Raw genomic sequence first — 22,756 nt, forward strand, 5'->3', positions numbered from 1 at the left:
GCAGCGCCCCGCCGCCGCCCCCGCGCCCCGCCGCCGCCCCGCGTCTGATGCAACCACAACATCACCACGTGGCCACGCGGCGCAGCCGCCCGCCGCCAGCCAATCGCGGCCGGCTCCGCGCGCCCCTGGGGCGGGACACAGCCCGCCTGCCCCTCGCCGATAGGTCGATCGGCCCGTCTATCTGCGGGGAGGGCGGGTCCTCCGGCGGGGCGCGGGCCAATGGGAGGCGGCGCCGCCCCTGGGCACCGCCTGCGCCGCGGAGCGGGCCGGGGCCGGGCCGGGTCGGAGCGGGGCCGGAGCCGCCGCGCCCGCTCCATGGAGGCCGCGGCCGAGGCCCCGGCGGGGCCCGCGGCGCTCAGCTGCTTCTCCTACAACCAGGACTGCACGTAAGCGGGGCGGGCAGCGCGGGAGCGGGGGGGGGCGGCCGGCCCCGCGGGACACGACGGCACGAGCGGGGCCGCCCGTAAACCGAACGGCCCGGGGGGACGCGGCGCGCCTCGCCCGAACGGGGCTGCCCCCGCCAGGCCCCGGCCGCGCTCCTCGGGACAGCCGGCTCCCGCGTGTGGGCTGGGGGGCAGCCGGGGCGCGGCCGCGGAGATCGCGGGCGTTACCGCCCCGGCAGCCGCCAGCGGATGGTCCGCAGCGGCTCTCTCCGAGGCCTTCGTGTGCTGAGCTGCGCCGAGGCCGCTCTGTCCGTGCCAGAACCGGGCAGGGCTGTGCTGCGAGCCCCGGAGCGGCTCCTGGCAGCGGCCTGTGCCTGACCACAGCCCCGTCACCGAGGCTTCCCTCGCAGCCTCCCCTCCGTACAGCGGGAGCCTGTGGTTCACCCGCTTCCAAACCCATCCTTTAAAGAACCGGGTCCAAGCAGGACAACAACCATCCCAAAAGCCACACACGGTGTCTGGCTGAGCCCGGAGTCAGCCCAGCTCAGGGGGTGCAGCAGGGTAAGCACGGAAACAACAGCCAGCTCACACCTAGGAACAGCCTGTGCAGCTCTGCTTTGCATATGCCTTGTCCAAACAAAGAGTGCTGTGATGGGTGGCCCTGTGCTGCTGATGGAACCTGCAGGCCACTGCCTCCAGCACAAAGGCTGTGTGTTGGTATTCTGGGCTGGCTGCTGGTTTAAGACCTGGATGTTGCTGCTTACTATATCTGGAGCTGAGCAGAGCCAGCACTTGGCAGCGGCTGCACCCACAGCCACCAGCAGCGAGAGCAAAGCTTCCACAGCCCTTGCATGGCAGTGTAAGTGGATCAGCTCCCAGCTTAGGAAACAGCCTCCTTCTACATGCCAAAGGTCCTGCCTGCAGCCTCCCAGGTAGAGGCATGCCTGTGTGTTCCTCCAGCAGCCACAGGATGACAGTTTGCCGTCTCATAGGGATAGTTGCCTTCTGTAGGCTGGATCCTTGGGTTTACTTTATATGCTTTGAGAGTTGAAACTGAAGTTGTGCCATCACAAGATCCCTGTGAAATTACCCATTTCCCCTACCTGCAGGGACTCCTGCAACCACCCAGAGGCCCTAAGATCTGTGTTAGGAGGTTTGTGTCTTGTCTTTGCAGCTCCCTGGCAATTGGAACCACAACTGGATACAGGCTTTTCTCCTTAAGTTCTGTGGAGCAACTGGACCAGGTCCATGAAAGCAGTAAGTCTCCTGTTTCACTGCAGTGGAATGCTGGCTGATAGACCTTACCTGTGTTACTGCACTTCAGCCTGCCTCGAGGGACTGATTCTGCTCACTGCTGTTGCAGAGGTGGCATCTGTTTCTGCTGTACCCAGGTCAGGAGAGGGAAAGCTCTGGTTGTTGCCCTGGGACACAGCAGCCCTTAGAGGGAATTGCAGCCTTTGACAAGCTTCTGAAGAGTCAGCAGTACTTCAAACAAAGCTGAAGAACTCCCAGCTGAAGTTCAGCTTCTTTTTTACTGCTGTCGCCCTGACAGTAGCAGTCTGTCCTGCAAACCAGCATCCTGGGGTAGTTTACCACTGGCATGTTTCAGACCCATGGACAGGAGAGCACAGATGCTGGAGAGCTTGCAGGCTTTTAGTCCAATTTGGTATTTACAAGCAAGATGGTTTTTTAACAGGTTTCCCATGTAAAAAGGTCATTCACAGCAGGCTTCCAGCTGTTAGCTGTGCTCAGAGCAGCATGCAGTACACTTAACAGCCCCAAACAAGGCAGGCCTCATGGAGCATATGCTGTGGTCTGGGTCAGGCCATGGCCAGAAGGGAGATGCAGTAAAAATACACCTCACAGCTGGGATATGCTGGTCTCTCTCTGCTGGCTATGGAAAGAGCCTCAGCAACCACACACAGCTGCATCATCTGGAAGGAAATCCAGGCCCCTTGCCTCTTTGTCTCCCAGGGTAACAGAGCTGCTGTGCAGCAGCAAGGCATAGACTTACACCCAAAAGTATTTAGGAGTCTGGATTGCCTCCAGAGTCAGGCCAAAGAGCAAAAAAAGTCCCTGCTGGTGACAGACTGAGACATAAGCAGCCTTTATACTTCCCACACAGCACAGCCCAAGCTCTGAGCACTACTCAAGACCACCTACACTGACACAGTCCTCAATAACCTGGGTATAGGTCCACCATAATGATGCCTTCTCAGAGTCATCCCAAACGTGGCCTCTGCAAGACTTACCACAGCAACTGTTCACCACAGCCATGCTGAAGCTCTCTAGAGGCCACAACCCCAGCTGCAAGGAGGGTTTAAACAGCCCAAGGAGGCTAGAGGAATTCAAACACCAGAATAAACAGGAGGTCATGCATAGCTTACTCCTCACCAGCTTGTCCAGCCCCTCCAAGAAAGTCCCTGACCTTACTGGGTGAGCTTCTCTTTATATCCCCTTCCCAAGGATTAGCTTCAGCTGGAGGGCCCTGCCCAGGAGAGGCAGGCCAGCCTGACAGGGCTCTGTGTTCAATTCTGCCTGCAGGGGAAGGTTCCTTAACCCCTTCCTGCTCTGACCTCAATGCTTTGTGCCAGGTATGAGACATTTTTAACAGAAGCTGATGTTGAGCACCTTAGAACTGAGCATTCCAGCCTCATTGTGTTGAGTCTCCCTCGTTGCTGCAGTCACACCAGCCATAAGCCCAGCTGCAGCCTCTGCTTTGCTTCCTTTCTGTGCCCAGATGAAATCCCAGATGTTTACATCGTGGAGCGTCTCTTCTCCAGCAGCCTTGTGGTCGTGGTCAGCCATGCCAAGCCACAGCAGATGAATGTGTACCACTTCAAGAAAGGGACAGAGATCTGCAACTACAGCTATTCCAGTAACATCCTGTCCATCCGCCTGAATCGCCAGGTAAGGCTGGGGCAGGGCTTGCCCACAGCTGGCCCACTCTGGCTCTTTGCTGCTGTTGCTTTCCCAGCTGGGACCCAGCTGCCTGCCAGAGCAGAGCAGCCTGAGGTTTGCACTAAGACTGTGCAGTGGGGCTGGCTGGGTAGGCACCTGTGCCCTCCTACCAGCTCCACGTCAGGCTTGGTGAGCTCTGGCAGAGGAGCAGGATAGCCCTGGGTATCATCTGTTTTGCCTCAGTAAAACAAAGCCAAGGCCTTGTTTTCGTGGCAGTTACACAAAGGCTTTTTGTTGTCTGCCTTCTTGCCTATTCAGCATGCAGCTCTGCCAAAAAAGCATCTTCTCATCTTTTCCTCCCTCCCTTGGATTCCACATCCTGACTTCAGGCCCACCTCTGCCATCCTGGTGGCAAATGAGACCTCCAAAGTTGGTAACAAAACACAGGAGTAACTTGAACTCTGTGGATGAGGCAAAAGGCTGTTTCTCAAATGCTTGTTTTGGTTTTTAAAGGCACAGGAAACATCCAGGCCACTCAGAAGCAAGCCTTTAGAGGGTTGTTCCCTGAACTGGCCCAGCCTCATGCAGCCCTTTTGGAGGACAGAAAGTCTCTTTTGTCCATAATTACTTTCCAAGTATGTGCCATAAGAAGCAGAGGACTTGTGACAATGAAGAAATAAGCAGTCTCTGTAATTGTATATAATCAGCCTCTCCTCAATTAGCAACAGTGAGGCCTGTAGTGAGGCTGTTCTGTAAGGAAACTCTGGGCTGAGTTTCCAGTAAAGCTGTGTTTGACCAGAAGTTCCTGTACTACAATTAAATCTCTGCTAAATCCATTCTTTTCACTTACACTTACAAGTGAAATCAGCACTTGCTCTGAATTGCAGATAGAGGCATTCTGGATAAAAATAAGTGGGAGGTTCTGCCCAGCAGCTCTGGGAGGGGAAGTGTGAGAAGAAACTAAACTAGGGCTTTTCCCCATCTGCTGCTCTGGAAGTTGCCTGAAGATGAGGCACAAACCCAGCCTTGCACCTGCAACCCTTGGCTGTTTTCTGAGCTTGGGTTCAAATCTGGTCTGAGCTCATCCCCTGGCTATGGCATAGACACACCTGGGGAGATGTGAAGATGCTGCAGACATTTGGGTGTGTAGACAGAAGAGAAATCACCGTTCCCATCCACGTTCCACTGGTGGCAGTTGGGTTCTGCCCGTGCTGTGACATTTGAGCCCCTTCCCTGGGCCTCTCTAGGAAAGCTGCACTGCATTAAAAATCCATGGAGGGCCAAATCCAAGGAGTTCACACAGGAAAGGGATGGCAAATAAAACAAGAGGAGGGTTCAAACAACTGGTGCATGGCTCAGCTTGATCTCAAGCCCTCAAACAAGCAAGTCCCTGGGGTTTTGAGCCATGGAGGTTCTTTCTTCCAAACCCCATGGTAGCTCTGAAGTGATTTGATGATAAGACCATGCTGTGAGAAGCTCTGTCCCAGCCTCCCTGGGTTTTCCCTCACTGCTGAAGCCCTGCTGAGCTCTTTGCAGAGGTCTCACACTCTTCTCTGGCTGTGTCCATACCCAGCACATATAAATCCTCACTGGACAACCCGACCATCTGAACTGATTTGTGTTAAACTCGAGTACTACAGAGAAACACTGGTAATGTTTTAGACAAGAGGCAGTGCCCTGAAGCCTGTGTAGCCATTGTGGCACCAGGCACCTTGTGTTGTGTGCACAGGGAGGGTAAAACCCATTGCTCACATCAGCAGGGTGTTGCTGGCCCCAGGGCTGCGTGGAGGGCAGGAGGCAGAGAACCAGCCCTCTGTCTCCTGCTGAGCTTGGTAAGGCCTCCTTCACCTCCCACCCCCATCACTTCTGGATTTCATCCCTGTCAGTGCCAACAAGTCTTTGCTGCACCTCTGGCTGCTCTTTGCCATCATCTGGAAGCCTCCCTTCACCTGTACAGCAATAGCAGTGCCTTCTGCAGTTCTGGGAAAGCACACGGTGGCTTTGCTGAATTCAGCTGTCTAAATATTGCTCTGTCTGTCTCTGGGAGTGAGCTGATGGCTCTTACTGTAGAAAAGGCAAAGCCTTCCTGGAAATGCAGAATGGCCCTGACACAGCCCCAGATGCTGTGGTTAGCAGGAATAGAAGTGGGAAAGAGTTTGATCCGAGAGTAATGGTGGAGCGAGGCAAAGATTTTCTAATGTGGGTGTTTCGAGTTAGTGACTAAGCTCCACATTTAGCTGCTAAATAAGTGGCCTCATTGCTAAAGAGGTGGAGGCTTCCTGTCCATGGATTTGGGTGCTCCAGCTTCAGGAGCCTGGATGGAGTCTGGCCTTAGGGTTTTATTGGGAGGTTTTCAGTGCTCCTGGACACTTGGCACCAATGTAGGTAGAGCTGTGCCCTCACTGGAGTTAGATAGCACAACCCTTCAGCCAGACACAAAGCCTAGTCCCAAAAAACAAGCCTCCCTGCACAATGCCTCCTTGGTAATACCCAGAGACCTGGCCCAGGCAGAGACATAAAGCTGAGTGGTCACAGGTGCAGAGCATGAGGCTTCCTTTTCCCTCTCTGCCTTTCCTCCCCATAGCTCAGCAGCTCCTGTCTTAGCAGCTGCCCCTTGGCTGGTCATTCCTGATGAGTTCAGCAGCAGAGGCACAAGCACAGGAACATGGAAATGCCCAACCCATCTGCCAAGGTGGAGGAAGTGCCACTGCCCCTGAGCAAATGTTTACAGTTCTGCAGGGCCCATAAAGCTGAGCCTTGCCTGCTGGTGCTGAGTGGGAGCAGATTCATTTACTGAACAGATGCTTTAGGTTTCACAGCAGTGAGAGGCTCCTCACCTAAACCTTCACCCCCAAATCAGGAAGAAGTCAGGGCAAGGGGCACATAGTCCCACCTGTAGGCACACTGACAAGCAGGATGGGCAGCCTCTCTACTGCCAGGTCTTTATGATCAAAAAGTCATTTGCTGTGAAGAGAACTGCAGAGAAACAGTTGGTGTAGGGATGGATGGCAATGGAGGCCCATGGGAGGGTGTAACCCTGATGTATCCTCCTGTTCCTGGGGTCTGCTGATGTGGAAGATCAACTCTTAGAGTGGTAGAGAAATCATGATGGTTTATCTGAAGCAAGACCAGACAGAGGCAGCTCTCAGAAGCAGAGTCATACAAAACCAAAGGGAGAGGAGATGGAAAAGCAGAAGAGACCTTGTTTCTGTTACGTTTCAGTGTGTGAGAAATCCCTGCTGAAGTTTGCTGTCAGTGAGGATTTGGGTGTGCAAACCATGGGAGCAGCAGACAGAGGCACTGTGCTCATGCTGGAGGAGTTCTGTGCATGTCCCTTGTGTCCTTGCAGAGGCTGGTTGTTTGCCTGGGGGAGTCCATTTACATCCATAACATTAAGGACATGAAGCTTTTGAAGACTATTCTGGATACACCTACAAATACAACAGGTAAGCACAGGAGGGGTGTGTGAAAGGGAGAGAGCAGCTCTGCAGGAGCTTTGTACAGCCACCACACTCGTGTGAGAAGTCAAAGCAGCCTGTGGTTTGTGTATCTGAATTCAGCACTGGTGAGCCAGAAATGCAGAGAGGCAGGAGAGCAGAAACCCTGCTCTGTCCTGAGCAAACCCCTGCTCTGTCTGAGCAAATACACCAAAGAAGAGCAGAAATGCTCAGTGTGGTTTGACTTCACCTCCCAGGCTCGGTCCCTTCCTGTCCTCACATGGGATGTTGTGCAGCTCCCAGCTTCCCACATTGTCCCTTAATCCTCTTGCACAAGCAGAAAGTTCTAAGGCAGGCCAGGACCCCAGGTTTCCCTCCACACATAGGACTTAACTCCAATTTGTCCTTCCAGGGCTCCCTGCCCTTCCCTCTCCACCCCTCCCTGCCGTGAGTCAGCTCTGCAGTGTCCCGCTGCTCCCTGCAGCAAACCCAGCTTCTTTGGCCATGGCCATACACTGCTCTGCTAAGGTAAAAAGCTCCTGGGATCACTTACAGGCTTGGGGCTCAGCTCCCAGAGTGATTAGCAGTGTGCAGGAAACAACAGGGCACAGCACCAATTCCCTGCTGCCAGTCCCAGGAGCCCAGGCTGCCACCTGATGTTATTCCCTACATGCTGCAGAGCCAAGGGGCAGGGCAGGCTGCACAACAGATCCTTCCTCTGCAGAGCAGGGTGAACCCAGCTTTCCTGCTCATGGCAGAGAAGCTATTTTTAGGTGTGGGGAGGAAAATCTGTCTGAGGGCTGGCAGCAGCACTGCCCTGTGCCCTGGCACTGCCCCTGCAGCGTCATCTCATGGGTGGTTGATTGGGAAGTTGCTGATGTGCTCACATCTGCCTTCTGGGCTTTCAAAGGATGCTTTTCTGGTGGCTCCCCTGACCTACTTCAGGTCTTACCAGATGGCCTCTCCATATGGATTAAACACACTGAATCCTGCAAATATAATTAAAGTTTAAATCCTTTCCCAGCAGTGGCAGGAAGGGCAGAGTTACCCAGGCCTGAGCCTGTGGGGCTGAATGGTGAGGTCATGGTCTGACAGCAAGAGCAATGAGTGCTCCCCAGGCCAGGCCCAGGCTGCTGCAGATCACAGGGCTTCAGATGGGGCTTAACTTTATAAACCCCTTTTCCTGCAGCAACTGTCATTGAGATGAGCTGAGTGGTGCCACGTGGGCTCCCTCTGGCCCTGGACCATCTGCTTTGGTCCCATGCCAAGACACAGGTGTGTCCAGGAGCTCTTTGGACCCCTCTTTTTGGAGTGAGGATTGTGGTGTGGAGGTGTGGGAGGATACAGCGTGTCATCACCCTACCAGATCATGTGCCCTGGGCACAGTAATGCCAGCAGGGTGAGGAGCAGTGAGATCTTGGCTGTCCTTGCCCAGGACCTGGCTCTTGCTCCACCTTCCTCCACACAGGAGAGGAAGATGCCCACAGTGGGTGAGGCTGTTGCTTTTCATGTGGCTTTGCCCTGAGGAGCTGGTGCTTGTGGTGACACACGTGCCATGAGAGCACATCTTGGCAATGACTGCAGCTTTGGAAACCACCTCCCCTGGCTCCACACAAGCCCAATAGATCCCCCTGGACCTGCTGACTCAGAGGCAAGGTCAGGTTTCTTGGACACCATAGCTTTTCTCCTTGCTGCAAGAGGAAGCCACTCACCACGTGGCACTGCCAGAGGTGCCATCCTGGGCAGCACCAGCCCGCCTCCTCCCTCCCGAGCCCGCGGCCACACGCAGTGACCCTCGCCAGGGCTCTGGGCTGCCAGGGGCAGAGGAGTATCTTCAAAGGCTGCCTTTGTCCCTGGTGATCCCTGTTCTTGGTGCATCCCTGGGGTCAGCCCAGTCCACCAGCCTCTGTGTTTTCCCCTGGGCTGGTTTCCCAGGCGCCTCTCCCAGCCGGGCGCGGAGCACAGGGAGCGGGTGACTCACACCAGCTCTGAGCTGCTTTGTGTAGCTCCAGCCTTCTCTGCATCCTCCCAACAGAGAAAGGGCTGTGCTGATCCCCCCAAGCTGCCTGAGCCTGAGGGAAGACCATCCTGGAAAGAGAGGCTGCTGACCAGGAGCAGGATCTCTGGGCTATCCTCACCTCCCTCCCATGCCTCGCTCCTTGGGCGCCTTTCAGCTGCACGTCGCTGCTGCTGCGCCTCCACTCCCCATCCCTGGCATGATGTAAATGCTTGTGATTGATGGGGAGTGGATCCCTGGGGCCCCTGGCCCACCCTGCAGCTCCTGCCTCCGCTGTGGTCTCTTTGTTTAGTTATAAACAATGACCTAAAACGAGAGCTTCAGCCGATCCTTCCTCAGTGCTGGGCCTGGGCCAGGGCCGTGTCCCGCTGCGGGGTCTGTGCGTGTCCCTGCACACACGGGCAGGTGTTGTTCTCTCTGGGAGTGTGGAGCAGCCCCAGCAGCCTCTAACCCTGCAGTTTCCTCCACACATGGGACGTGGTGGGACCTCAAGGAGAGGTCAGGAAGCTCAGGTCGTGCTGAGGCCCCGGCTTGGGGCTGGGACGGCTGCGAGCAGGCAGACGTGGTGCAGGAAGCGAGGGAGACCCGTGTGCGTGTGACAGGACTGAGCGGGACTGGTCCTGAGCCAGTGGCAGGAATGAGAGGCAGGAAGAGATGCTCTTTCCCGAGGTCACCTGAGGGACAGGGGGATGGCTGCACCCACCCACACACACGTCCAGCCACCCCTGTCTCACCCTGCAGCTCCTGCTCACTGACAGGGGCGTTGGGGAAGCTCTGTGCCGACGTTGCCATCAGAACAGATGGCTCTTTGGGGCAAGAATTCCTCCTGTGGGGAAAATGGGGCTGAGCTGGAGTTCCTCATCAGCTGGAAACTGCCTGCACCGTGTGGCACTTGCTTTTGTCTTTTCTCTGCTTCCCTTTTCCGTACAGAGAAGGAAACAAAGGGGATGCCCATCTCCTGAGCCTCTGCCCATCTCCTGAGCCTGTGCCCATCTCCTGAGCCTCTGCCCAGCCCCTGAGCCTCTGCCCATCCCCTGAGCCTCTGCCCAGCCCCTGAGCCTCTGCCCATCTCCTGAGCCTCTGCCCATCTCCTGAGCCTGTGCCCATCTCCTGAGCCTCTGCCCATCTCCTGAGCCTGTGCCCAGCTCCTGAGCCCCTGCCCATCTCCTGAGCCTCTGCCCATCTCCTGAGCCTGTGCCCATCTCCTGAGCCTGTGCCCAGCCCCTGAGCCTCTGCCCATCTCCTGAGCCTCTGCCCATCTCCTGAGCCTGTGCCCAGCTCCTGAGCCCCTGCCCATCTCCTGAGCCTCTGCCCATCTCCTGAGCCTGTGCCCATCTCCTGAGCCTGTGCCCATCTCCTGAGCCTCTGCCCATCTCCTGAGCCTGTGCCCAGCTCCTGAGCCCCTGCCCATCTCCTGAGCCCCTGCCCATCTCCTGAGCCTGTGCCCATCTCCTGAGCCTGTGCCCATCTCCTGAGCCTCTGCCCATCTCCTGAGCCTGTGCCCAGCTCCTGAGCCCCTGCCCATCTCCTGAGCCTGTGCCCATCTCCTGAGCCTCTGTCCTGCCGTGCCAGCCTCCCCGTGCCATGCTGCTGCTGCCCTCAGCTGCTGGCCCGGCCCAGACGAGCCCAGAGACCGAGATGGCCTTCCTTTTCTTGCCTTCTCAAAGGAGATGATGAAGGGGGAGAAGGCAGAGCGGGGCTGGGGTGCTGGGAGGAGGGAGCCGTTCTGGCCCGTACCAGCAGGTGTCCCCACGGCCGAGGCACGGCGGGGCCAGAGCTGCCCCGAAACCAGACAGAGCCTCAGCCCCCCGCCGAGCCCGTGGCAGCCTCTCTGCTTTCCCTCCTCCAGCAGCAAACGAACCTCTTTCTCCCCCTGGCCAGGTCTGTGTGCTCTCTCCATCAACCACGCCAACTCCTACTTGGCTTATCCCGGCAGCGCGACCAGCGGGGAGATCGCGCTTTACGACGGAAACACTCTGGTACGCGCCAGGCTGCTCTGTTTGGGGACGACTGGAAACAAACACAGCCCACAGCAAGGCCAGCACGGCCTCTGGGGAGGGTGAACAAATACACTCCACCGAGCTAGGCTGCAAGGGAATTGCCCGGGGAGGCTGTGCCTGGGCACCATGAAGGCAGGCAGCCTCTCGGAGATCAGGACATCCATCTCCCAGTATGGGACGTTCAGGGGAACGTGACCCATTGCCCCACAGCTCCAGGGCTGCTGCCAGGCTGGCACAGGGCTTCCTGTGGGAGCTTCCTGGCAGGGGTGTGAGCAGGGTGGCAGGGATGTGAGCAGAGTGGCAGGGATGTGAGCAGGGTGGCTCAGGGAGGGCCGGAGCTGCTCCAGATGCAGTGGTCAGAGCTTCCATGGGCTGGAAGGGATGTCACAGGGAGGGCAAGGTGTCCAAAGACCCCTCAGGATATCTGTCCCTGGCTGGAAGCAGGGTTGTGACCATCTGCTGTTCATGCCAGGCCTTTGGGTTACTTAAGGCCATCGCTCTATACGTGCGGCAGGAGCTGAGGAGCTGCAGCAGGTGAGGAGCAAAGCACAGGGGGACAACACGCTGCTACTGCTGTGCCAGGTCCCAGTGAGGGCCTGGGCTCTCTGCAGCACCAGGATGGTGTTGCTATGGCACATTTGAGGGCATGGCAGCCAGGCCCAGCTCTGCTCTGCACCAAGGAACAGTTGCAATCCTGCAGCCTGCAGAGGTGGGGAGCTGAGGTCCTCTGCCCCTGCCAGCTGCCTGTAGTCACAGAGATAAGAAATGCTGAGGATGTTGAAGGGATATCTTAAGTGAGTCCATATCAGAAGAGCTGGGTAGGGTGTGAGGCAGAGAACACCCTGTCCATAGCCAGGCCCAGCAGTGACCTGTCTCCTTGCACTCACCTCACCTTCTGCCCCTCAGAAAACAGCCTGTACGATCCCTGCCCACGACGGGCCTCTGGCTGCTCTCGCCTTCAACTCCACTGGCTCCAAGCTGGCAAGTGCTTCTGAAAAAGTGAGTGCCATGGCAAGCACCCTCCCTCCTGCTGCTCTCTGCCCTCCCCTCACCCTGCCCAGCCCACCACTAACCCACAGCCCTCAGCACCTCAGCTCCACGGCTTTGGGATCTCTCCAGGGCTGGGGACTCTCCCAGCTCCCTGGGCAGCCTGGCACAGGGGCTCACACCCCTCTCAGGGAAACAGTTCTGCCTCAGCTCCCATCTAAATCTCCCCTGGGGCAACTTGAGGCCATTTCCTCTTGTCCTGTCCCTTGGCAGCAGAGACTGATGGTGTCTGCCCTCAGCCTCCTCCTCTAAGGCAGAACACCCCCTGCTGCCTCAGCCACTCTCAGCCTTATGCTCCAGACCCTTCCCCAGCTTCATTGCCCAACTCTGGACAACCTCCAGCCCCACAGTGTGTTTTCTGCAGTGAGGGGCCCAACACTGAACACAAATACTCAAAGTGTGGCCTCAGGAGAGGGGCACAGAAAGGACTGTGACTTGTGAGAGCCCGGTGTGTGGGGTTCAGATCAACCCTGGCTGGCAAACAGAAGCCTTTACACAGCCTGGGAGTGTCACAGGAGGAGCTCTCACTCTTTGCCCTGCTCCTGGGTGAGCTTTCCCTTTGCATTTTTCACAGGGCACAGTCATTCGTGTGTTTTCCGTTCCTGGGGGGCAGAAGCTGTGTGAATTCCGGCGGGGGATGAAAAGGTCAGCTCATGCTGCTGTGGGTGACACGTACACAGAGCGCTCCCGGAGCACCGGTGTAAACAGAGGCACAGGGCAACGTCAGATCCTGGCAGCTTTGGCATCTTTTGCAGAAGGAAAACAAGAGAGTATCAGATAGAAATGTCACTGTGGCAGCCAGCCACGCTGCACCCAGCTGCCTCCAGCCAGCGTAGGGATTCCACCCAGTGTGGCACAGAACAGGCCATTGCAGAGAACAGAGGTAGATTCACTCTGTTTACTCTGTCCTTTCTTACTTGAAATGATGGAGTCCCCAAAGCCCAACTCTCACCCTCTCAAAGTGCAGGCATGTGCAGAGAGCCCAGGCCCCAGTGGCAGGAATGGGCTGTGGCTGCCCTTCTGCAGAGTGTTTTCAGTAGATCCATTCCTGACTTTTCCCTCTTTCCCCACCCCTGACCTGCCTGGGAGTTTCCCTCCAGTTCTGCCATCAGTGAGACACCCTGGCCCTGCTCCCCCTGGCAGGAGGAGATGCTGTGTGCTTCCCACTGCCCAGCGCTCTGGGGATCCTCCCTGGCCTCTGAGGAGCAGAAGCTTCAGCTGCTGTAGGGAGGCCAGCACAGCTCTTCACATTTTCACCTCTCTGGCTGTTTGTCATTGCTCAAGGCCAGTCCCAGCTCTGCTGAGCAAAGGGTTAGGGTTAAGGTTAGGGTTAAGGTTAGGGTTAGGGTTAGGGTTAGGGCTAGGGCTAGGGTTAGGGCAGTGCTGGTCAGTCAGCCCATGGGCAGGGTGCTCCTCACTGAGGATGGGTCTCCTTCCCCCCCATCCTCTTCTGAGCAAAACTGAGCAGTTCCCCTTGAACACTTTGCCATGAGGTGATCAGTCCTATCTTTGCTTGGCCCTAGGTACGTGAACATCAGCTCTCTGGTGTTCAGCATGGATTCCCAGTTCCTCTGTGCTTCCAGCAACACAGAGACAGTGCACATCTTTAAACTGGAGCATCTCACTGACAGGTGAGGGGATTAGCCTGCCTGCCTGGGGTGGCCCTGCTTCAGAGGTCTGCCTTTACACAGCTAGCCTCTGTTTCCTCACCACCTACTCTCCACAAGCAATTCCAGCTGCACACTCCTTGGCTTTGTGTCCTTAGGGACTCACTCCTTGGAAAGGTACACACTGCATCCCTCCTGACAGCCTCTCCAGGCTGGGTTTAGGAGCTGCCACCGTCCCTTGGCTCATCCCTGGTGCACCAGGGGAGTGCAGGTGCTCCAGTGAAAGCCTTTGTGTATCTGAGATCAGGGTCACTTTGTTCCTGGTGTGTTTTGGCACGCTGGTTGCAGTAGCCCCACTGATGCTGCTTTGTGACTCCCCTCAGCCGGCCAGAAGAGCCTCCAACTTGGAGTGGTTACATGGGAAAGATGTTCCAGGCTGCTACCAACTACCTCCCTGCTCAGGTCTCGGGCATGATGAGCCAGGATCGAGCCTTCGCCACCGTCCGCCTCAACTTCTCCGGGCAAAGGAACATCTGTGCCCTCTCCACGTACGTACGGCCATCCGTGTGCCCTCTGCCATGCCAGCCTGGCAGCACACACAGCTGCCCCTGGCCCCTGAGCTTGTGCCTGGCTGCTGCCTCTGGGCCAGTGCAGGTGTGTTTGGGCTCATGAATCTCTTTCTTGTCAGGATCCAGAAGCTGCCTCGGCTGTTGGTGACGACGTCAGACGGACACCTCTATATCTACAACTTGGACCCGCAGGACGGAGGGGAGTGTGTGTTAATGAAGAAACACAGGTAGCTATGGCTCCACACACAGCTCATACCCTCCACACACAGCTCATACCCTCCACACACAGCTCATACACAGCTGCTCTTGTAAAGTTCCACCTGAGAGCACAAAGTGGAGCTGGAGGAGCGAGAGCCTTCGAGCTGGCTTTGTGATCTGAGCTGCCTGATCTGACAGACGTGGGTGGGAACTGCAGCAGCAGGCAGATACACAAGGAGAGCACCTTCTCCAGGTGTCACAGGGTGCTGATTGTAGGGGTGGGGTGGTGTGGGGGGACACTGGGAGCTTTGCACAGTTGCTGCAGACGTGCAGCCGTTCGGTTCGGATGCACGTTTGATCGAGCCCCAACAGCCTCCCCCTTCCCTCACATCTGGGCTACTTGGCTGCAGGCTCTGGGCTGGGGCAGGATGGAACATGTGCTGTACGGCAGGAGCTGGCTGAGGGCCAGGAAATGCCAGTGGTTTTGGGAGAAGCCACAAAGCAGAGGCCGATCCCAGGCCCCGCTGCCCCGCGCTCCGGCTGCCCTGCGACACCGCTCCCGGTGACCATCTGTGCATGTGGGTTCCTCTTGGCATCACAAGACTGAGAAGGGCCCTTGGGTCATGAGTTGTGTTACATCACACTATATCTCTGCTCAAACTCCATCCTAAACTGGCCAGCACTGCTTTTCCCATCTAGTCCGTTCCTGTTGGAAGCCCTTTGGAGCCCCCTCTGTGATTAGAAACACTGTTTGCCTTTGTAACCTAAAGCTTCTGTGGTCAATCTGTTCTCTTCTGTTCTCCTGCCAGCATTGTCCTCCAGCTGAAGGAGTGCTTTCCCTATCTTGTGCCTCCCCCCTGCCTCAGCCATGGAGCACAATGGTCCCCTCCTGGGCAGTGCTGCGGGCAGGGCCTGGTGCAGCCGTGCCATGGCTGGTGGGCTGCACGGATCCTGGGCTGCTCTTAACCAGCACTGGGGGAGGAACTGTCAGGATCAGAACTGACTCTTCTCCCCTCTCTTGCTCCTGCACAATCAGTCTGCTTGGCTCAGGAAAGATGGAGGAGAACAAAGAAAACGACCTTCGGCCTCCATTACCTCAATCTTACGCAGCAACTGTAGCCAGACAAAGTACAGTGCCTTCAACTTCAACCATGCCAGGTAAGCACTGTGCCTGCCCATCCTCAGGTAGCAGCAAGAAAGTCACCTGGGGCTCAGTGGAATGTCACAACTTCCAAGGTTCAACTTGTGCAATGCAGATGGGGGCAGAGGTGACTCTCTGGAGCTCACCTGCTTCGGGCCCTGCCCCAAACCCAGGCCAGGCATTCACTGCTCTGCTCCCCAGGCCCACTTGCCAGCACTCCTGCTCCTCCTGTGGAGCTGTGCCACACAGCAGCAGCCATGTCCCTTGCAGCTTCTCAGGCAGCATCCTCAGCACCTGCCCTTTAGGGATTTCTCAGCATTGATAAGGGCCCCCCTCAGCCTTCTCCAGGCTGAACAGCCCCAGGGCTGCAGCCTTTCCTCCTCACACACATGTTCCAACCCCTCAGCATCTTGGCAGTCCTGCACTGGCCTCTCTCCAGCACTTCCCTGTCTCTCTGGAGCTGGGAAGCCCAGAACTGGACACAGGACTCTAGATGAGGCCTCACCAGGGCAGAGCAGAGGGGCAGCAGAACCTCCCTCAACCTGCTGCCCACACTCTTCTTAGTGGCCCCCAGTATGCCACTGGCTTTCTGCTCCCAGAACTCCTGGGTCTCTCTCCCAGAGCTGCTCTCCAGCAGGTCACTTTGTTGCAGAAGCCCTGGGTGACTGTCATGTTCTACTCTTGAGTCTAAAGCTCTGCATACAGTTATGCATCTTACTCTGGCCCCAAAGAGCCAGAGAAAGCAGCTCTGTGCTAGGAAGGGGACAACACAGTGCCTGTACTGTTTGTTTCCAGCCTCCTCTCACCCATTTACCCCTAAGGGTTTGCTGTGCTCCCACAGGTTACTCTGAGGACGGCGGGGCCCTGCGAGGAGAGGTCATCCCCGAGCACGAGTTTGCAACTGGACCAGTGTGTCTGGATGACGAGAATGAGTTTCCTCCTGTGAGCATTCGGGACCCCTAAAACTGCAATTCAGCCCTCATGCTAAGAAGACAGTATTAACCTCTTACAGAAGAGATACTGTTGCCCCCACCTTGTCTCAGCTCACTGTGAAGCCTAAATTAACTCAGTTGTAGGGACAGTGCCAGGAAAATCAGCCCCCCCTCCCTAAATATCAGCTCAGGATGGGGCAAAGATCATCAGACCTAAGAATTAAGAGATGGATCTGAACAAACTCTTTCATGGAGATGCAGAATGATGCTCAGAGCCAGGTCTGAGCTTTGTGCCTTGCTCAGATTAGTGCTCCCAAGAGCAGCTTTCACTTAACCAGTACCAGCATTTAGAAACAAAACCTCCCTCTTCCCTGTTGCACTTACAGTAAGTTGTGTTGGCTTTGGGATGTGACTGGGGTGTACCTGACCCTCACCAGTCATCTCCAGGCTGACTGAAGAGGAATCTCCTTTTCCAAGTACAAAGCTAAAAGGAAGGATAACTGGCTTTTTAAAACCTACCCTTGGCCTGGCAGTGGCTGTCCTGCTCCTCTTCCTCCTGCACACCCATTTGTTGTGTTAATGGGCAGATGTTGGTACCATGCTACAATCTGGCTGTTGTCAGTATAATTCCTTCATAACAGTAATTCATTAATGCAGCAGAACGTTGTAAACAGATTTCTAATGGCAGGCTTGGCAGACTTTTGAAGCCCTTAACTCTGCTTTTACATAACCTGCTGTTAGAGTTTGGCCTGAAAAGGAAGAAGTGAAACCTTGATCAGGATCCCTGGCTACACTCCTCTGACCTCTGTGAGGCACGGCCCTGAGCAACTGATGCACAGTGCTATTTAGATAAAGAGTGACCCTCTCATGACTCCCATTGAGACAGCACTGCCAAAATCCAACCCCATTGCATAAACCTTAGACTGATCCATTACCTGCCCCATAACCTGCTGCAACAAGAGGTTTCTGGTTGTCAGACTCCGTTACCCACGAAGGAGATTTGTCATATCCCTCCTCTGGCCAATGTGGTGTTGCCCCAGAGAGGCTGGTGTCTCAGCATCTAGAGAGGCTGGTGGCTCAGGATCCAGGGAGGCTGGGGAAGAGCCTCAGAGAAATCATTTGCTTCCTTGTGATCCACCTGCCCTTGACCAGGCAGTTCACGGCCGAGCAGATGGCAGCGAGCAGGAATCACGCTGCTCCTGCCTGAGCCTTCCTGCCCTGTAACAGCAGCCCCAGCCCCCTGCTCAACAGCACCAGCAGCTTTATTCAATGAACTTTCATCTGTCCAAAGCCTGCACTGGAATGAAGCTGCCAGAGCAACGTCTGGGTGTGATGGTAGGGAGGAGGTGGGATGGGAGGGAAGACGCTGCTTCCCAAACATCCAGCCCGATGGGGTGGCTCAGGCCGTGGGCTTTGCCCCCGCTGCTGCCTTTGGCATCTGCTCTGCAGCTGGTGCTGCTCCCAGAGAGCTGCTGGGGAGGGGCTGCTGCTCAGCATTTCACTCAGCTCTGCTGTTTTCTCAGCACTGGGCCGTTGGGGCTCGCTGACGCGCTCAAAGGGGGTTTGAGGCATCGGTCACTTGAGTGTGGAGAAGGAGGGAGAGAAAAACCTGACCTTATCCAACAAAAATGTTTTGACAGCGTTGTGCTCTGCGGAAACATGGGAAGGGTTTGGTTTGTTTTCCAGTGTGCAACAAAAAGACATTTAAAACCCTCAAAACTTGTGACAAAATGGAATCTTCAGGCACAGCCCACGCCACAGGGATGGCTTTGAACTTGGACAGGCCGCTGGAGAAACAGCAGCACTCAGACCCAGCAGCTCCTCTGCGTTTGGAAACATCCTGCCCTGACCCTCAAGCGACACTTCAGAGGCTCAGCTGTGAAAGAGTGAGGGAAAGCAGCTTCAGGCTCGCATCAGATCCGTTGCTGGTTGTTGAAAAGTGCCTCTTCATTAAGCAGGAGGAGGGATGGATCAGAGGAGAGAGCAGCAGCTCGAGGACAGCTCATAAAGAACGGCCTCAGCAAGAGCGAAGGCGGATGGATGCTGCCCCCCATTGCAGCAGGACTGCGGAGGGAGCAAGAGGTTAAACAAGTGCACTTGTGTCTCTGCTTGCATTGCTGGGCTGGATTCAGCCTGCCCAGGGCTGCTGTGCATCCCACAGAAAGAACTGTGGTGGTGCTGAGGTGGACAGCTAGAGGCTCAGGTGAGGAGCTGCAGTGCTGGAGGCGTGCTGGGAGGAGGCCGTGCTCAGGGACGCTGTGGGATGGGAAGAGCAAACCCATCCCCAGCTGCAAACCCCTGTGGCAATTACAGCTCTTTCCTGGTTACCTGCTCCAGCAGCTGCCACTTCTCTGTGGGTTTTCCAGCACCAGTGAAGTTTCCAGCAGTGTCAGCTCTTGGTGTGTGGGCTTTGGGCCAGGCTCTGCTCTTGGGAGCTACTGCAGTGTCTCTCCCCACTACAGTCAGAACAGTTTTGGGGTAGTGCTGTGAGCATTGACAAAAGGGATCCTACAAGATCCAGCAGCAAGATGGACCTGAGGAATGCAACCAGGGATCTTCTTAAAACTCCTTGGATTCAGTCAGGAGAGGTGATTCCTTCCAGCAGACTGCTCAGTGCTTTCCCAGGCACGTGTGATCCGTCTGCATTGGCTGCACACCAAAGCCTCTCAGCCTTGGGACCAGAGCTGATGTGAAGGCTTTACCAGGAGAGCCAGGCTTTACCAGGAGAGCCATCTCAGTGGGGACTGTACAGTAGTCACCTCTTCAGAGGCAGCTTCCCCTTTGTAAAACACATCTTTCTCATGTCCCTTTTTGGCTACCTCCAAACTGTTTGGGCAACCTGCTTGCGCTGGCAAAGGCTGCTCCTGCCTGTATGTGCCTGTGGCTCGTGCCCACAGCATTGGTTATGGGGTACACAGGGTGTGATCCGTTCCCCCAGCAGTGAGCAGCAGCTCCTGGCTGCAGCTCCCACCTCCTCCCTGGCAGGATGGGCAGGAGCCTGAGCTGAGCAGCCCTGGGCACCGCAGCCGCCCTCACCAGCCACATGTTCAGTGTTGAGCCTCGTTTCTCCTGGAGGGAGAAATCAGTGCTGTGAAGGGAGCTGCAAAACCCCCTCAGCTCCAAACCATGGATCCTAACACAAGCAGCCAGGCTGTAGATGCATCTTCACCTCGGTGGGAGCTGTGTTTGCTCCTTGCTGGGTGCTGTTTCACTCCTGTTGTGGCTGTGGGATGCTCCTGATTTGAAGTGATCTGTAGCAGCTGCCTGTTAGCAGAGGAGAGGCCACAGATCTTGCACTGAAGCTCTCCTGGTAGTTCTCTTTCATGAGGGATGAGCAACTTTAGCAGAACCTGAGCAGCCTCTTCTCCCTCACAGCAGCTCCTGCCCTGGTAACTCAGGCCTTTTGGGCAGCTGGGGCTTGCAGGATTAAGCCCAGTCTACAGTACATCATCAATCCAGTGCTAAAGCTTGTGCCTCAGACCTGAGGGTCCCAAAGCCCAAGGAGAGAGATCCCAGGAGGAGGAGGAGGTGGCTCAGAGCCCTCCTGCAGCAGGGCTGTGGGGATGGCATCGTGCTGCAGGTGATGTCTGGCATGGCAGGGGACATCTGGGCCTTGGTCCATGGCTTGTGCCCACAGAGGGACCCATCTGGGTGCTGCAGCAGCTCCACAGCTCTGCCCAAGCCTCATCCAGGAGCAGCTGCACATCTTACCCAGGGTCTCAAGCCTCATCCATGCCATGGGTAGCACGTGGTTGTGAAGTGTGTGGTGTGGTGTGATGTGGGCCAGGGCTCTTAGTGCTGCCTGTTGTATGTCTCTGCTCTACCCTTTGACTCAAAGGTTTGCTGGTACTCGGGTTAAGCTTCCCCTCAGCTAACACAGCTTCACCCTGGGCTCCATCTGGAGACCCCGGAGAGACACAGTGGTGCATGGCACACACCTTCCCCTCCTGCATGTTGGAGCTGAACTTCTGGGGAGGACTTGGTGAGGCAAATGGACTTCACCCCTAATACCTGAACTGCAAGCACAGCCCAATGCCAGCCAGAGGCAAGCCACTCAGCACCAAGCCAGGCCTAAGACACACTCAGCACCAAGCCAGGCCCCTCCCGTTCCCAGGACTGTAAATTAGGGGAGGGAGAGTGTAAACAACCAAATCTGCCTTTGAATGGCAAGTAAAACACTGCAGGACATCCCTCCCCCTTCTTGAAACACCCCTTGCTGGGAAAAGAAGTAAGGCCGTTCTGTTTTGATTTTGGTAGATAATCTTGTGCCGTGGAGGGGAGCCGGGCAAAGCCAAGAGGCCGTGAGGACACACAGCCCCACGCCTGGGAGAGCCACCAGCAAACATCTCTGAGTCCCCAAGATGAGAAAAGCCAGCAAGGCAAGGTGGGCCCCTGCTTGTCCTCCGGTACGTTTCGGGGCCTGGCCGGCAGCCCCGTGTCTGGGGTTGGCTCTGGGGGTGTCTGTGTGCTGTGTGGAACAAACCAGGGCTGATGCAAATGCTGACTTGAGCACATTTGTATGTCACCACCATTTTATAGACCCCTTTTTTTTCTAATTTATGCTGTTTCATGTGTATAAATGTACTTACAGGAAGAGATATTAAACTTATGTCTTTGTACAGTATATACAGAGCTATTTCACCCAAGTACTTTTGCTGTGTTGGTAGAGAAGGTGCCAGTTGCTATGTCTAAAGAGAGAATAAAGCCACGGTCTGTCCCCAGCAGCTCGCTGCCTGTGCTCCTGCTGTTCTTTGTGGGGCCCTCAGATGTCAGCCTTGGGTAAATTTTATGAGTGGGAGAATGGGTTTGGGGGGCTGGTTCGAGGCTGCTCCCACAGCACCCGACACACCTGGCTGAGTTCACTTACAGCTTGTCCAAAGGGAGACCTGGGGGTGTAAACTTGAGCCCAAAACTCTTTGAGCAAACCCTCACTCAGCTGCTGAGGAATCCCAGTGGTTTCTTCAGTTTCAGTTGTACTTTTGGTTTTGCCTTTGTGGCTCCCCAGAAATGCATCTGCCAAGAAATGACCCTCCAAGAGCTGTCTGGCCCCATCCACACCCCTGGCATCATGCTGGGCCTGGCAGGAGCAGCTCCTCTGCCTGGAGACCTCGGGGCAGGGACCTGACCCTGACCAAATCTGCACTTACACTATTGCTCTTCCCAGGGAGCAGCAACCCCAGGTCTGCCTCATGAACCTGCCCCATACACCTTCCCAAATGAAGCCTTTTCCAACTGCTGGGCCCTGGGACCTTGTCTCAGCAGTCCCTGAGCTCTGCTGTGTGAGGAGCCATGGGACAAGCTGAGCATCCTGGGCAGGGAGAGCCCAGGACACTCTTCCCCTTACAGACAGTGGGGTCTTTAACAGGAGCCCATTACTAAACCTCCCCTGGCAGCCACTGGGGCAGGAGCTCTGCTCACAGAGCACTCACTCACCTGGGGCCAGACGGGAATTTCCTCTCTGCAGCCAGACTCCAGGGTCTCAGCACGAGGGGATGTTTGCTCAGAGGCTGTGGGCCTCATCCTCCTCTGCCTTGTGCTCCCACCAGCTGCTGCTGTAAGGTCCATTTTAGAGGAAAGCCACAGGAGTTCTCTCCCAAAGCCATCTCTCACTGCAGGTGGTTGTAATCCAAGACCTGACTCCTCAGTTAAAGAGCTCTACAAAAAGCCTGTCTCCTTCCACGTGCCCAGAGCCACCAGGTGCTGCACAGCCCTGCTCTGCCAGGGTGATGGTCCTGCTCTGCAGCAAAGGAGACTGTCCAAGTGCCCACACAGACCCACAACCCACTCACCTCCCTGCTTCATAGCAGGAACGGTTTCTCTTAAGAGGGCTGTCAGCCCCTGTGCCAGGCTGCCCAGGGAGCTGGGGGAGTGCCCAGCCCTGGAGATACTGCACAGATGCATAGCAGAGGTGCTGAGGTTCAGTTTAGTGCTGAGCTTGGCAAGGTGAGGTCAGTGGTGCAAATCGATGAGCTTAAAGGTCTTTTCCAACCAAAATGATTCTCTGATTGTCTGATCATAGCACAGAGCAAAGGGGGCTGCAGCCTCCATCCCTCTGCTCCTGCAGCCAGCCCCTCCTTGCTCACAGAACCCAGGCTCAGGGAAAGGAGCTGCTTGAGCTGTGGCTTGCTGAGAGCCCAGGGCAGGGTGGTGCTCGTGGGCAGGGGGCTGTGAGCAGGGCACAGCGGCAGCTCTCGCGCCCCGGCTCACAGCACGGGATCACCGACGGGTCCCGGGAGTAATCGGCCACCGAGATGTTGTCTGTGGCCAGGTCCTGCAGAGCCTGGGTGTAAGCCCTGCTGATGGCAGGCAGCACTGCCTGGTACTCTCTGGAGGCCACGTCCAAAGGCTCCTGCTCCTGCACGTCACGATCCAGGTTGAAAATGAGGGGGGGCTGGTGCTGCTGGGCCGGCCCGATGCTGCCATCGCACGCCATCGCCCCTCCTAGCGAGGAAAGGACAGCAAAGGAAAACACTGAGTCCCAGGGAGCATCTCTGTATCCCTCAGCCACCCATGATGGCCCAGTC

General features: G+C 56.3%; 2 protein-coding genes across 10 annotated transcripts in view; one reads left to right on the forward strand and one right to left on the reverse strand.

The window, feature by feature from the left end:
* Positions 1-276: 276 nt before the first annotated feature.
* WIPI1 (WD repeat domain, phosphoinositide interacting 1) lies at positions 277-20,956 on the forward strand. Of its 6 annotated transcripts, none has more exons than XR_009819969.1 (14): positions 277-386; positions 1,558-1,640; positions 3,124-3,293; positions 6,634-6,730; positions 10,620-10,717; positions 11,645-11,737; positions 12,360-12,430; positions 13,309-13,416; positions 13,776-13,940; positions 14,081-14,188; positions 15,196-15,317; positions 16,142-16,242; positions 17,919-18,435; positions 20,490-20,956. XR_009819969.1 is itself a non-coding variant. In XM_062010470.1 (13 exons), the coding sequence occupies exons 1-13, from the start codon at positions 316-318 to the stop codon at positions 18,003-18,005; spliced, it is 1,374 nt and encodes a 457-aa protein (XP_061866454.1). In that variant the 5' UTR covers positions 277-315; the 3' UTR covers positions 18,006-20,956. The 6 variants fall into 6 exon arrangements, 4 of the variants coding, with proteins under 4 accessions (XP_061866454.1, XP_061866455.1, XP_061866456.1 ...); XR_009819970.1 differs by having other exon boundaries at positions 17,919-18,314; XM_062010470.1 differs by having other exon boundaries at positions 17,919-20,956.
* Positions 11,938-22,756, reverse strand: part of ARSG (arylsulfatase G) — a 32,925-nt gene continuing 22,106 nt past the window's right edge. For 2 of the 4 annotated variants that reach the window (XM_062010464.1, XM_062010465.1), the window contains exon 12: positions 20,734-22,673. In XM_062010464.1, the coding sequence (XP_061866448.1) occupies positions 22,327-22,673 (347 nt within the window). In that variant the 3' untranslated portion in view covers positions 20,734-22,326. Of the gene's footprint in view, positions 12,532-20,733; positions 22,674-22,756 lie in introns of those variants that run through there. The other 2 variants (XR_009819965.1, XM_062010466.1) reach the window with 2 other exon arrangements.

The sequence above is a fragment of the Colius striatus genome, chromosome 18 (assembly GCF_028858725.1).
Source record: "Colius striatus isolate bColStr4 chromosome 18, bColStr4.1.hap1, whole genome shotgun sequence".
Lineage (NCBI taxonomy): Eukaryota > Metazoa > Chordata > Aves > Coliiformes > Coliidae > Colius > Colius striatus.

Excerpts from the sequence above, each read along its gene's own strand:
- WIPI1 (XM_062010470.1), top strand. The coding sequence starts at position 316 with ATGGAGGCCGCGGCCGAGGCCCCGGCGGGGCCCGCGGCGCTCAGCTGC. Across the intron at positions 6,731-10,619 it reads TACACCTACAAATACAACAG|GTCTGTGTGCTCTCTCCATC; the intron begins GTAAGCACAGGA and ends CCCCCTGGCCAG. Across the intron at positions 13,941-14,080 it reads AACATCTGTGCCCTCTCCAC|GATCCAGAAGCTGCCTCGGC; the intron begins GTACGTACGGCC and ends CTTTCTTGTCAG.